At 40.0% G+C, this 12,642-nt stretch overlaps 1 protein-coding gene across 7 annotated transcripts in view; it reads right to left on the minus strand.

Annotated features, from left to right (window-relative positions):
* The window catches only part of arb2a (ARB2 cotranscriptional regulator A), a 450,847-nt gene that overhangs the window by 239,181 nt on the left and 199,024 nt on the right, over nt 1-12,642 (minus strand). For all 7 annotated transcript variants that reach the window (XM_062051000.1, XM_062051001.1, XM_062050995.1 and 4 more), the window contains one exon: nt 3,985-4,104. In XM_062051000.1, the coding sequence (XP_061906984.1) occupies nt 3,985-4,104 (120 nt within the window). The remainder of the gene's footprint in view (nt 1-3,984; nt 4,105-12,642) is intronic.

Raw genomic sequence — 12,642 nt, forward strand, 5'->3', positions numbered from 1 at the left:
TGATCCGCAAAATAGTGTGGTTTAAGGGGGTGACGACCTCAAGCTAGCCAGGCGTTAAAAAAAATAGACCTAAAAATGAGCTATCATCACTCTTCACCTATACGTCACTTGATTGACATTCACGGCACCCGAGGGTCTTGTGACATGACACTGGCTGCTGCCAGATCATTATTAAGAAAAAATGACCGACAGGAAGGCGAGCAACACTTTTTTTATTTCAACAGACTCTCGCGCCGTACCTGCCGTCAAAACTCTAAAGACAAACCGCACAGTTCCTGTCTTCACAATAAAAGCGCTGCTTCATCCTGCCTGCGCTAACATAATAAGAGTCTCAGAAAGCTAGCACATTGTATTTCTTGTAAAGTGTATAAAAAGGAGTATGGAAGCTGGACAAATAAGATGCCAAAAAGCAACCACTTTCACGTGGTATTGGACAGAAAGAAGGACTTGTTTTCTCCTCCATTTGAAAGTGTGGACGTTATCATCACTACTGTCTGATTCCAATCAATGCAAGTCATCAGAATCAGGTAATACACCAACTTATATTCTTGTCTTCATGAAAGAAAGGAATCGATATGTGTTAAACATGCTTGTATTATCATTAAACACTATAACTTGTTAACAAAAACGTCTATTTCATAAATCAATACATATACTGTAAATGATATATATGAATGAGGTAGATCCCCTCGACTTGGTCATTTGAAAAGTAGCTCGCCTGCAGAAAAAGTGTGGGCACCCCTGGTATAAAAGCAGGAAAGTCAATATTTTCTGAAATTATCTACAAAAAAAAATTGTGTGAGAACCAATTTTTTTTTATGTGACATACGGTAATTTAAAAGCGGCACATCTGAGAGGGAAGTGTCAGTAAAGAGAAGGAGAGATTCAACATTGAACTGAAATGGATTTAGGGGAACGTGTTTCTGCTCAAGAAAGAGTGCAAGGGTAAAGGGGCGGAAAAAAGGGGTGGGGGTGAACCAGACAGAGCGAGCAGCCTTTGGCCCTGTAGCTTCTCTCGCTGCACTCACATTCAAAGGCAGTTAGCTCCTCTTTGATGTAGCTATAATTAGTCCGTACGCAGTGTTTTTAAAAAAGAAATCAAATTGCAATGAAACACTTGAGTGGGCCACATAGGGGTTAACATGCTCCGGAGCAAGGGGAGCGCGCAGGAAAAAATTAACAGCGGGCCCTTTTGATGGGCTTGATCAGAAATGTATTTATTAACTGCAAAGGGGAGCAGTAATTAACCCGCAGACAGCTTGTTTTCTCTGGGTCTTCTCATGTGTCGAACAGTTCATCCCGCAAGGCTCTCTGCTCTGCACACACACACACACACACACACACACACACACACACACACACACACACACACACACACACACACACACACACACACACACACACACACACACACACACACACACACACACACACACACACACACACACACACCTCCCCATCTCATCCCGCTGGACCAATTTCTCCTCAATTAAGTAGATGGTGTGTGTGTGTGTGCACGATTTATAAGTGTAGTGGGCATGGGCATGTAGTTGCGAGTGAGATAACAGCTAAGAAATGTTACTTTAAATCATTTGTATAATTCTGCATGTGCACCAAAGTTTGCATTTGGCTCAAATGTCAAACGGCCGAGACAAAGCTGCAAGTCTCTATCTGGGTTCCCAATTAGTCCCAGGTTGGAAGTTGTAAAGGATTCTCGACAATAATAGACAACAGAAGCTGGTAAGACCTCTAGGGAAACCTGACGGTGGCATTTACGAACACTGTCACTTAAATGAACTTCCAGCTCTTTGTCTTGATGTTTTCAACGCTACACCGCACGAACTGTATGCAGATGTATTTATATACACACACACACTGTACCGCATGCATGTGCTTGACAAGGACAGTACTTAAAAGACTACGGCGGTAACCTCGCCAACGCCTATAAACTGAGATACCGACTAAAACCACGACAGAAGGAAAGGAGGATACAAATAGGCGAAGTAGCGAGTTGTCGTCATACAGTCAGAAAGCCCAAGAGATTGTCACGGACAAAGCACTGCATGAATATTTAGCAGCCAAATTAAATTGACAAAACACTTTAAAAAGAATAGGTGAGGTAAAGAGATGGAAAAAAACATTCCTGAAAGCACCATTGCGGCCAGCTTTAGTTCCCCACGACAGTGTACTTCCTGCTTTCTTTGGATCTGAGAAATGTCCTCAATAAAAGTGAATGGAGATGAACTGTGCAATGCATCTGTTATTCAAAAACAAAACTGGAATCATTCTGGTAACCTGACTGCACTCACAGATTATACAAACACTCGGTACAGGACTGAACAGGGCAGGTACTTGTGCTAACAATGAGATATACCAGGGGTAGGGAACCTATGGCTCTCGAGCCAGATGTGGCTCTTTTGATGACTGCGTCTGGCTCTCAGATACATCTTAACTGACATTGCTTAACACGATAAGTAATGAATAATTCCGCTGGTAAACACAGTGTTAAAAATAACGTTCAAAATATAAAACATTCTCATGCATTTTTAATCCATCCATATGTTTTTTTTTTATCGCACCTGTTCAAAAAGTTGCATTAATTTTAGAAGTATTTTAATTATTATCGGTTAGCTTCAGAATAACAATGTTATTAAAAAGATTAAGAGACTTATTATACTCTAAAAATGTTGGTCTTACTTAAAAATGCATGCATTAAGTTTTATTCAGAGTTAAAAAATATTATATGGCTCTCACGGATATGCATTTTTTTAAATATTTGGCTTTCATGGCTCTCTCAGCCAAAAAGGTTCCCGACCCCTGAGCTATACATTCGTATTCATGCAGAAAAGTGTCAATTTATTAAACAAATATCAACTTATTTACAACAACAGATAATGTGTCACGTGTAAGAGTCCCTCAGAAAAATAAAAATGCATAACTGACTGTAACATTGGTTAGTTTATCACAACAAGTACCATGAAGATAGGCAGACTACGGTTTGTGAGAAACAATCTGACTTGATATTTATCAAATAATGAGCCTACAATGCAAAATACATTGTACCGTTAGTTTACTAGTTTTTTAATTTGAAAACACACAAAAAAAAACTGCAAGTGTATAAAAAAAGTTTTGTAAATCCATTTGAAGTTCTTTGTTTTCCGGCTTAACCAGGCCAAACATTGAAGATGTGGATAACAGCTGGATAACAACTTTATTAGTTAATAACTTTATTAGGTGTCGTGGATTTGTCAATGAATGATAACATCATTTTGGGACACAACTGATTCCATCCATCCATCCATTTTCTACCGCTTATTCCCGACACAACTGATTAGTCGCAGTAATGCACATTCCATATATTCAATGTTTGGCCTGATTTAGACAGAAAACAAGGAAGAGCTCATGGATAACTTCAACTTGAATCGTAGAACAGTCCTCTTTTGTCACGTCTCATTCTTCTATGTTTGTTTATTTGCAGCCCAAAGCCACAAAAAACTACTTTGGGATAAACTTGGCACATAAAATGGATTAGCAAAAATGGAGTTCACACACTTTGTCTCTATCTTCTTTGTATTTGCTTTGATTATGTATTTATAATAAGAAAAACAAAACAGTATTCAGTTTTTGTTTCACTATATGTTCACTGTAATTTTTGTGTGTTGGTTTAAATGCATGTTTAAGTGACGTTTTCAGAAAACAAAGGACCAGCTGGACTTTATCCCTCACTATTATTCTTATTTTGTGCATAACCTCAACAGAAAGCCATGTCATATCTTAAAACCTTTACAGCACCAAACTGTAGTCATAAAATAAGTCATATATGTAAACAGAAGCTGTACAGTTTGTTATTGTTCGTCAAAAATCATCTAAATGCTCCTGAGAAGCTGTGTATGCGCTTTATTTTTTTTAGTTCAATAGATCTGCTGGTTGTGTCATATTTCATTGGGGCGCAAGGTGAGAAAAGCAGAAATGTGAAACACTGACCAGTTCGACAAAGGACAACCCTCCATAGCTGTGGGCCACGATGAAGACATTCTTGGCTGCAGCTTTGGACACAACGTGATCCCACACGTACAACACGTGTTCCTCAGAGGAACTGTTTTCCTGGAAAAAAAAACAAAAAAAAAACACACATCGTCAAAAAAAACAAAAAAACGACAGAAAATGAAATATTTTAGGACTTCGACAGAAGCATCAGTCAAACATGTGCAGTGATACCTCAACTTACAAGTATTCTGAGATACCAGCTGCCTCACGGCTTTTTGTTATGCTTTAAGTTAGCTGGGAGAATACATTTAAGTTACGAGCCTCCCCGCTGCTGGTTACAGTACCAGTAGAGTGGAAAAACAAGTTGCCTCTATATTGAAGCTATTATCCTATACATCTGATTTATGACACCAAAAGACTTCTGAAGTTTGCAAATAAATAAATGCGACCAAAATAGTATCAATATCACGGATATTCCCGAGCCATTTTGAGAGTTAATAAGGAAGCCAGTCACGTGATCCGTGACATAGCGCTAGGAACCACAGATCTCTTGCCCATCAACAACAATGCTAATCAAACAGCATTTGTGAGAGCCAACACCGATTACTTTGGGGAAAAAAATATGTTCCAGAACCTTATATTTTCAAACAAAAAAAAGGATGAGCAAAAAGTTTTAGAAGCCGAGTGCTAAACGGATGCAGCTTTAATGTGACACTGATAGCATCAGCAGCATTGCTAGGTGCTAAACATATAAATTAACCATACTAAAACGCTCTCGGCACTCTCGCTGGGATGCCGACCGACGGGATGATCACATAACTCTGTTTAGATGAAGATTTAATCGCAATCCTCACAAAGGGTTCAAAAAATGTTGCTGCGTTTTTGCCATCTTAGGGGATGTGAAAGTTGACCAGCCTGTCGGTCCCATGGCCACATTTGTCGACTACCGGGTGAGAGATGCATGAATTATAATCTTGAATTTACTTTTAGTAAGTTTGCGACAAAGCAGAAGCAGCCGCCGGCTTAGTGTGTCAGCAAAAGCAGCGTGAGATAGCATTAGCTCACTGCTATCAATCCGCCACTAAAATAGGCTGTCTGTGTTAGCACTTATAATAACAATATCACTCTCTTTTGGGTAATTTTCAGGTCACAACATATAAATGGGAGTATTTTTGGTGGTTTCTGGATGTTTTTAGAAGGTAAAATGGGCACAATAGATCTGTTGACTCACGATTTCAAATGCATTAAAACAACATAGCACATGTGTTCTTGTCTTACATAAGGATTGTGAATGATAAACAGCACATCTCTTTCCATTTTTCACGTATTTCCAGTATGACTGATCTAATAACATGGACAGAGAGCAGAATGGTTACTACAGTGACGTTGAATCTACAGAAATCGCCAAAGATATTCAGAGAATAATATTCACAACGGCAGACTGAAATTGGGGCATTTTGTGAAGTTTAGACAGTATTTGCACATACTTTGTAAATACAATTGGATATGGTTTAACGGATACAATGAAACACAATTAAGCATGTAAAGTCAACTTGTTTTTCCACTCTACTGCTACTTTAAAGTGTGATTGTCTAAAACCTACAGACAGATATCGACACAATCCTCCCCTCCAACCATTGAAACGGGGAAAGTGAGTGCGAAGGAGAGCGCAGAGGAGAAAATGCGGACGACACCCAGAAATACAGAAAAACAACAACTGTATAGCGGACCCAGAGAGGAGCACCGTGAGACGTTGATTTGAGATACAGCTTTTTTGAGTTAGGAGCTCTGTCATGGAACCAATTTAGCTCATAAGTTGAGGTGTAACAGTAATAAAAATGTTACGGTACAGTGAAAGGAAACGAAAAAGAAAGAGAAAAGTGATGGTAGCCTGAGGATATATCTATAAAGAGGCACTCCTTACTCAATCAATAAGTCTTGCATATTGCAAATGCCCTAAATGTAAAACTCAATAAGCTCGGAGAGGTAACGTTTAAATCTTAATTTGTAACTGGTTGCGCAATCAATGGCCTATCTATACGCCAGTGGCGGCCGCATGAGAAGATACTTGGGAAGGTCAAAAGAAAAACAAAAAAAGAGAAAAGATACATGCAAAGTACACTTTAAGACATAAATCATCAACAAATACACGTTGTGAAGAGTGGACACGTCTAATTAAAGCGAGGTGTAAACACTGATCCAGGGCTGGAAAGAACATTTGTAAAAAGAGATGAGTGAAAAGGGCATACTTTAATGAACTTGTGACATTGATTTGGGACTTTGATTTCCTATCAAACTGTCTGCTTGGCCATAAAAATCAACAACACATGCATTCCTGCACTACACATGAAGCAGAACAACACATGATGGCAAATAACAGAATGCAACACTCATATTAACACATTTTCTAAAATAAGAATTTCTTAAACTACTAAGAAACAAATCTGCATCTGTTAATGGAGTCAAATGTGACTGCATAACAAACATTTACTGATGAATGGATTTTGCCAAGTCCCAGTATAGGGTTGTCTCGTGTATTTCGATACTTTTCTAAATAAAGGGGAGCACAAAAAATCTTAAACATATGTTTCTTATTGCAATGTAGTCCTTAAATAAAATAGTGAACATACTAGACAACTTGTCTTTTAGTAGTATGAAAACAAACAAAGGCTCCTAATTAATCTGCTGACATATTAAGTTAAAGTACCAATGATTGTCACACACACACTAGGTGTGGAAAAATTATCTCTGCATTTGACCCATCACCCTTGATCACCCACTGGGAGGTGAGAGGAGCAGTGAGCAGCAGCGGCGGCCGCGCCTGGGAATAATTTTTGGTGATTTAACCCCCAATACCAACCCTTGATGCTGAGTGCCAAGCAGGGAGGAATATGCAGTAACATATTGTGTCAATTATCATTCTATCATTTTGTCAACATTGAGAAGGACAAGTTGTAAAAAAATATTATTAATCTATTTGTTTATTTACTGTTAATATCTGCTTACTTTCTGTTTTGGATGATACCACACATTTAGGTATCAAGTAGTTAAAGGATCATGCATTGGTTATATTCAAAGTCCTCATGTGTCCAGGGATGTATTTCCCGAGTTTATAAACATCCATCCATCCATTTTCTACCGCTTGTCCCGTTCAGTGTTGCGGGGGGTGCTGGAGCCTATCTCAGCTGCATTCGGGCGCAAATATGATTTTTTTTTGAAAGAAAAAATATTTTATGACGATAAAAAATATTGATGTAAACACAGGAGTATCAACTAGATACGCTCTTGTACTCGGTATCATTACAGTGGATGTCAGGTGTAGATCCACCCATGGCATTTGTTTATATTGTGACGCCGGTGAGATATTGTATCCTCCTACGGTGTGTAGTGAAGCATGTTTAGCTATTCCTCATCCTGCAGGGATGATACATCACATTATGCAGTAGAGTGACTGCTCACTGACTGCTCGCTGTTGCGAAAAAGATAAGTATCGTTCTATATGTGTGCTTTTAATTGTTTTATAGATTTCTTCACTATTTCCCAAACATACTTAGTAGTCTTATTTAACTTGCAAATCACCCGATCTCTATCTCACCAGCCCTCCCTCAGCTAGCTAGCTGCTAAGCTAACGAAGCTAGCGTGGAGAAAGGCGGAGTCGGTCTGAAGGAATCTGCTCCCCGCACGTCGCGACCAATTCCCTGAAGACAGCAAGAACTTCACTCGGTGAAAAAAATACTGTGAGTATGGCTCCCTGCGCTTCGTGCACCGTTCTCATGGATAGGTTGGCTCTGCTAGAGGGCCATGTTCGCCAGTTAGAGCAGAGTAATTTCGTAACTTTAGACGTTGCAGACACATCTGCTAGCGTTAGCTGTAGCGAGCTGACTAGCCCAGCTTGTAGCAGCCCTAAGTGGCCTATAAGCAATGGTGAACCGGTTGAGACGCATAATAGATTTAATCCTTTAGCTAGTCCTACACCCCAGTCTACCGGGCACCACACCTTAGTCATAGGGGACTCCATCACCCGAAACATAAAGCTTAGCAAACCAACCACAATTAAGTGTATTCCCGGGGCGAGAGCACCTGACATTGAAGCTAATCTTAGGGAGTTAACTCGCAACCGGCCTAGTAAACACGTATGACAGGCTACATGCACCACTAGCTATGCGAACATAGTTGTATGCGTTGGCTCCAATGACACTAGGATGAGACAGTCAGAGATTACAAAGAGGAACATAGCTAGGACTTGTAATCTCGCTAGAAAGATGTCCAGGCATCGAGTACTTGTCTCTGGCCCCCTGCCTGCGAGACGCAACCATGAGAGATATAGCAGATTAGTCTCGCTTAACAAGTGGCTGTTTAGTTTTTGTAGACAACAGGGACTAACATTTATTGATAATTGGCCCTCTTTCTGGGGCAAACCAGGCCTGTTGATGAGAGACGGCCTTCACCCTAACCAGGAAGGCGCCATCATCCTGCCTAGGAACATAGTTTTGTTTGAGTCACACTTGACTAACTACACTTGAGCAAGCCCGGTCACAGGCAATTACAGAGTCTGTTAGTCCGGGTGAGGAGTCAGTTAAGCTAGAACTAGCCAGCGCCAGGTTGGAAAATTCTTGCACACATAGCATTTCTCCCAGAATAATACACAACTCACATAAGGTTTTTTCTGCAGTGACTGTGCATTCTACTGAGGTGGCAAATTTTGATGTGTTCAGTGTATCGCAGCACCAAGCAAACAATCTGAAAATTCCCGTCATATCAATTTCTAGATATGGTCGACATTATTTAAAGCGCACTACGCAAAATAAACACAACATTATTGAGACACTTGTGATTTAGGGCTATATAAATAAACATTGATTGATTGATTGATTATTAATATTACTACTACGGATAATTTTAACAAAAACTCCTCAAAACAGCCCACTACCTATAATATGGGCTTTTTAAACATAATATCATTGTCTCCCAAAACGTTATTAGTAAATGAGGTCATTAGAGACAACAATCTTAACGTCATTGGTCTCAGCGAAACCTGGCTCAAACTAGAAATTTTTTTTGCGCTGAATGAGGCATCTCCTCCTAACTATACGAATGCACATATTGCCCGTTCCCTTAAAAGGGGTGGGGGGTGGGGGGGGTCGCACTAATATACAATGAAAACCTTAACCTTACCCCCAACCTTAGTAATAAATATAAATAGTTTGAGGTGCTTACTATGAGGTCTGTCGCACCGCTTCCTCTCTACCTGGCTGTTATCTACCGCCCCCCAGAGCCCTATTCGGACTTTATGAGTGAATTCTCAGTGTGTCGCTGATCTAGTGACGCATGCCGACAATATAATCATAATAGGGGACTTTAATATCCATATGAATACCCCATCGCCCTCCGTGCGTGGCGCTTCGGACTATAATTGATCGCTGTGGTCTTACACAAGTAATAAATTAACCCACGCATAATACGATAGATCTAGCTCTTGTCAGGGGTGTCACCACCTCCAAAGTTATGATATTCCCGTATACTAAAGTAATGTCCGATCATTACCTTATAAAATTTGAAGTTCTGACTCATTGTCATCAAGCTAATAATAATAATAACTGCTTTAGCAGCCGCAACATTAATGCTGCAACGATGACTCTTGCTGGCCTACTGCCTTCGGTAATGGCACCTTTCCCAAATTATGTGGGCTTTATTGATAACCTCACTAACAACTTTAATGACGCCCTGCGCGAAACCATTGATAGTATAGCACCGCTAAAGCTAAAAAGGGCCCCTAAAAGGCATACCCCATGGTTTACAGAAGAAACTAGAGCTCTTAAATTATCATGTAGAAAGCTGGAACGCAGATGGCGCGTGACTAAACTTGAGGTTTTCCATCAAGCATGTGGTGATAGTTTAATAATTTATAAACACATGCTTACCTTAGCTAAAGCTAAATACTATTCAAATCTTATCCGCCTCAACAAAAATTATCCTAAATTTTTGTTTAGTACAGTAGCATCGCTAACCCAACAAGGGACTCCTCCCAGTAGCTCCACCCACTCGGCAGATGACTTTATGAATTTCTTTAATAAGAAAATTTAACTCATTAGAGAGGAGATTAAAGACAACGTATCGCAGCTACAACTGGGTTCTATTAACACAGATACGACTGTATATACGACGGATACTGCCCTCCAAAATAGTCTCTCTCTTTTTGATGAAATAACATTAGAGGAATTATTACGGTGTGTAAGTGGAATAAAACAAACAACATGTTTACTTGACCCACTTCCTGGGAAACTTATCAAGGAGCTTTTTGCATCCTTAGGTCCATCAGTGCTTAATATTATAGACTTATCACTTTCCTCCGGCACTGTTCCCCTAGCATTCAAAAAAGCGGTTATTCATCCTCTGCTCAAAAGACCTAACCTCGATCCTGACCTCATGGTAAACTACCGGCCGGTGTCCCACCTTCTGTTTATTTCGAAAATCCTCGAACAAATTGTTGCACAGCAACTAAATGAACACTTAGCGTCTAACAATCTCTGTGAACCCTTTCAATCCGGTTTCAGGGCAAATCACTCTACGGAGACAGCCCTCGCAAAAAAAAAATGTGTCCCCACATCTGCGGTCCCATCCAAGGTTTCTCATTGTCCCATTGGGTTGACTTTTTCCTTGCCCTGATGTGTGATCTGAGCCGAGGATGTCGTTGTGGCTTGTGCAGCCCTTTGAGACACTTGTGATTTAGGGCTATATAAGTAAACATTGATTGATTGATTGATTGAAGAAACTTACTTTATTTGTCACCATGGAGACAAGGATTAGTGATTTAGAAGTAGCTAAAACACTGCGGACAGCAGATGGACATTAGCCGCTATGTTTTAAAGCACCTGTTCCTGAGGGCGTTTCAGTGTTATAACTTCACCTTTATTGTTAGTTTTTAGAACAAAATGCGTCCATTTTCCATTTTCTGTCTACACACTGTGTCTGCTTGTAAGTACTCCGTGATTGTGTGTTGTCAAACATGCTCCTCTGCTCGTAAAACCAGACGGTACTTTTCAAACAGAGTTTAGTACCGTTTCTGATTCATTAGTACCGCGATACTATACTGGTACCGGTACCCCATCCAGGTATCACGTCTCTCTAATACATTTTCTGAAAATGAACCATTAACACTGGAACTCAACAGTGACATAATTTGCCATTGAATTGCATGAGGAATCTGGTGCAAAAGGTAAATACAAATCTAAAACCCAGACAACATACGAGCAAGATGTTAAAGGAGTCATATTACAAAGTTTTTCTAAATTCAAAACACTTCCTTGTGGTCTATATAACATGTCATGGTGGTTCTTTAGTCAAAATGTTGCATAGATAATGTTTTACAGATGATCTTCAAACCGCTTTCTGACCATCTTTTCAGGATGTACCGTTTTGTGCGCTGTTTGATTTACGTGTCTGCACTTCGACAGCGTCTTCTACCCATCGGTATTTTTTAGCACTTCTATAGCGAGTCTGTTGATAGATTAAGTTTGAACTATAGGCAACTTTGTATTAGTAATGGAAAAACAGCGGAGGATGCATGTGCATGCACGAGCCAATCTGACCCACACAGCGAGAGGATATAGGAAAAGAAAGAACCTAATGATAACCACGTCGGACTACAATGGCAAAATTGCACAAAGTTGTTCGGGTTAATCTTTACGATACTGTGTATGGAGATAGCCGCTGACGTCAAGAACTGGAAAATTGTTCCGAATTGGAAAAATGCCACAAATTGGACAAATTCCAAACGGTTCGTTTGAAGGAAATATGAAGGAAGGCAATATAATATACATGCCATGCCTCCATGGTTTATTTATTTTGTATTTGTTTGTACTGTATGCAGAACCCAAATACACAAAAACAGGTACGAATGGATCGTAACAGTTAGTGTTGCATAATCGGTCCCTTTTAAGCCATATTGTCTCATCCCTTGAGATTCCATGCTCCATAAAACCTTTAATCGTGCAGGCAAATAGTTAGGCAATATTTTATACAAGTATACAAGTAGGTTAACCACTGTATATTGTACATGGGGGGCGGCGTGGCGAAGTTGGTAGAGTGGCTGTGCCAGCAATCGGAGGGTTGCTGGTTACTGGGGTTCAATCCCCACCTTATACCATCCTAGTCACGTCCGTTGTGTCCTTGGGAAAGACACTTCACCCTTGCTCCTGATGGCTGCTGGTTAGCGCCTTGCATGGCAGCTCCCTCCATCAGTGTGTGAATGTGTGTGTGAATGGGTGAATGTGGAAATACTGTCAAAGCGCTTTGAGTACCTTGAAGGTAGAAAAGCGCTATACAAGTATAACCCATTTATCATTTATCATCTATTTATTTATATTACAACTAAAATAGAGTGAACCACTCACACACAGGCACAGGACAGGACTGGAAAGTTTTTGCAGCGCCGTTCAGTCACCTAATAGCAATTATTAACACTTGATATTGAAGTAATTGCAGTGCTATTATTGTAATGAGCAGTACGTTCCATTTCCAGTTGTATGGTAACTGTCACACTTCAGTTTTTCCATTACGACATCATCCTGTGGCTGAATCACAAAAACGCAACAAAGCCACGTCCCATATGGCGGTTTGATGTTTGACTTTGTAGCTAAAAAGACGGTTTAGCTC

This window comes from Entelurus aequoreus, linkage group LG06 (genome assembly GCF_033978785.1).
Source record: "Entelurus aequoreus isolate RoL-2023_Sb linkage group LG06, RoL_Eaeq_v1.1, whole genome shotgun sequence".
Lineage (NCBI taxonomy): Eukaryota > Metazoa > Chordata > Actinopteri > Syngnathiformes > Syngnathidae > Entelurus > Entelurus aequoreus.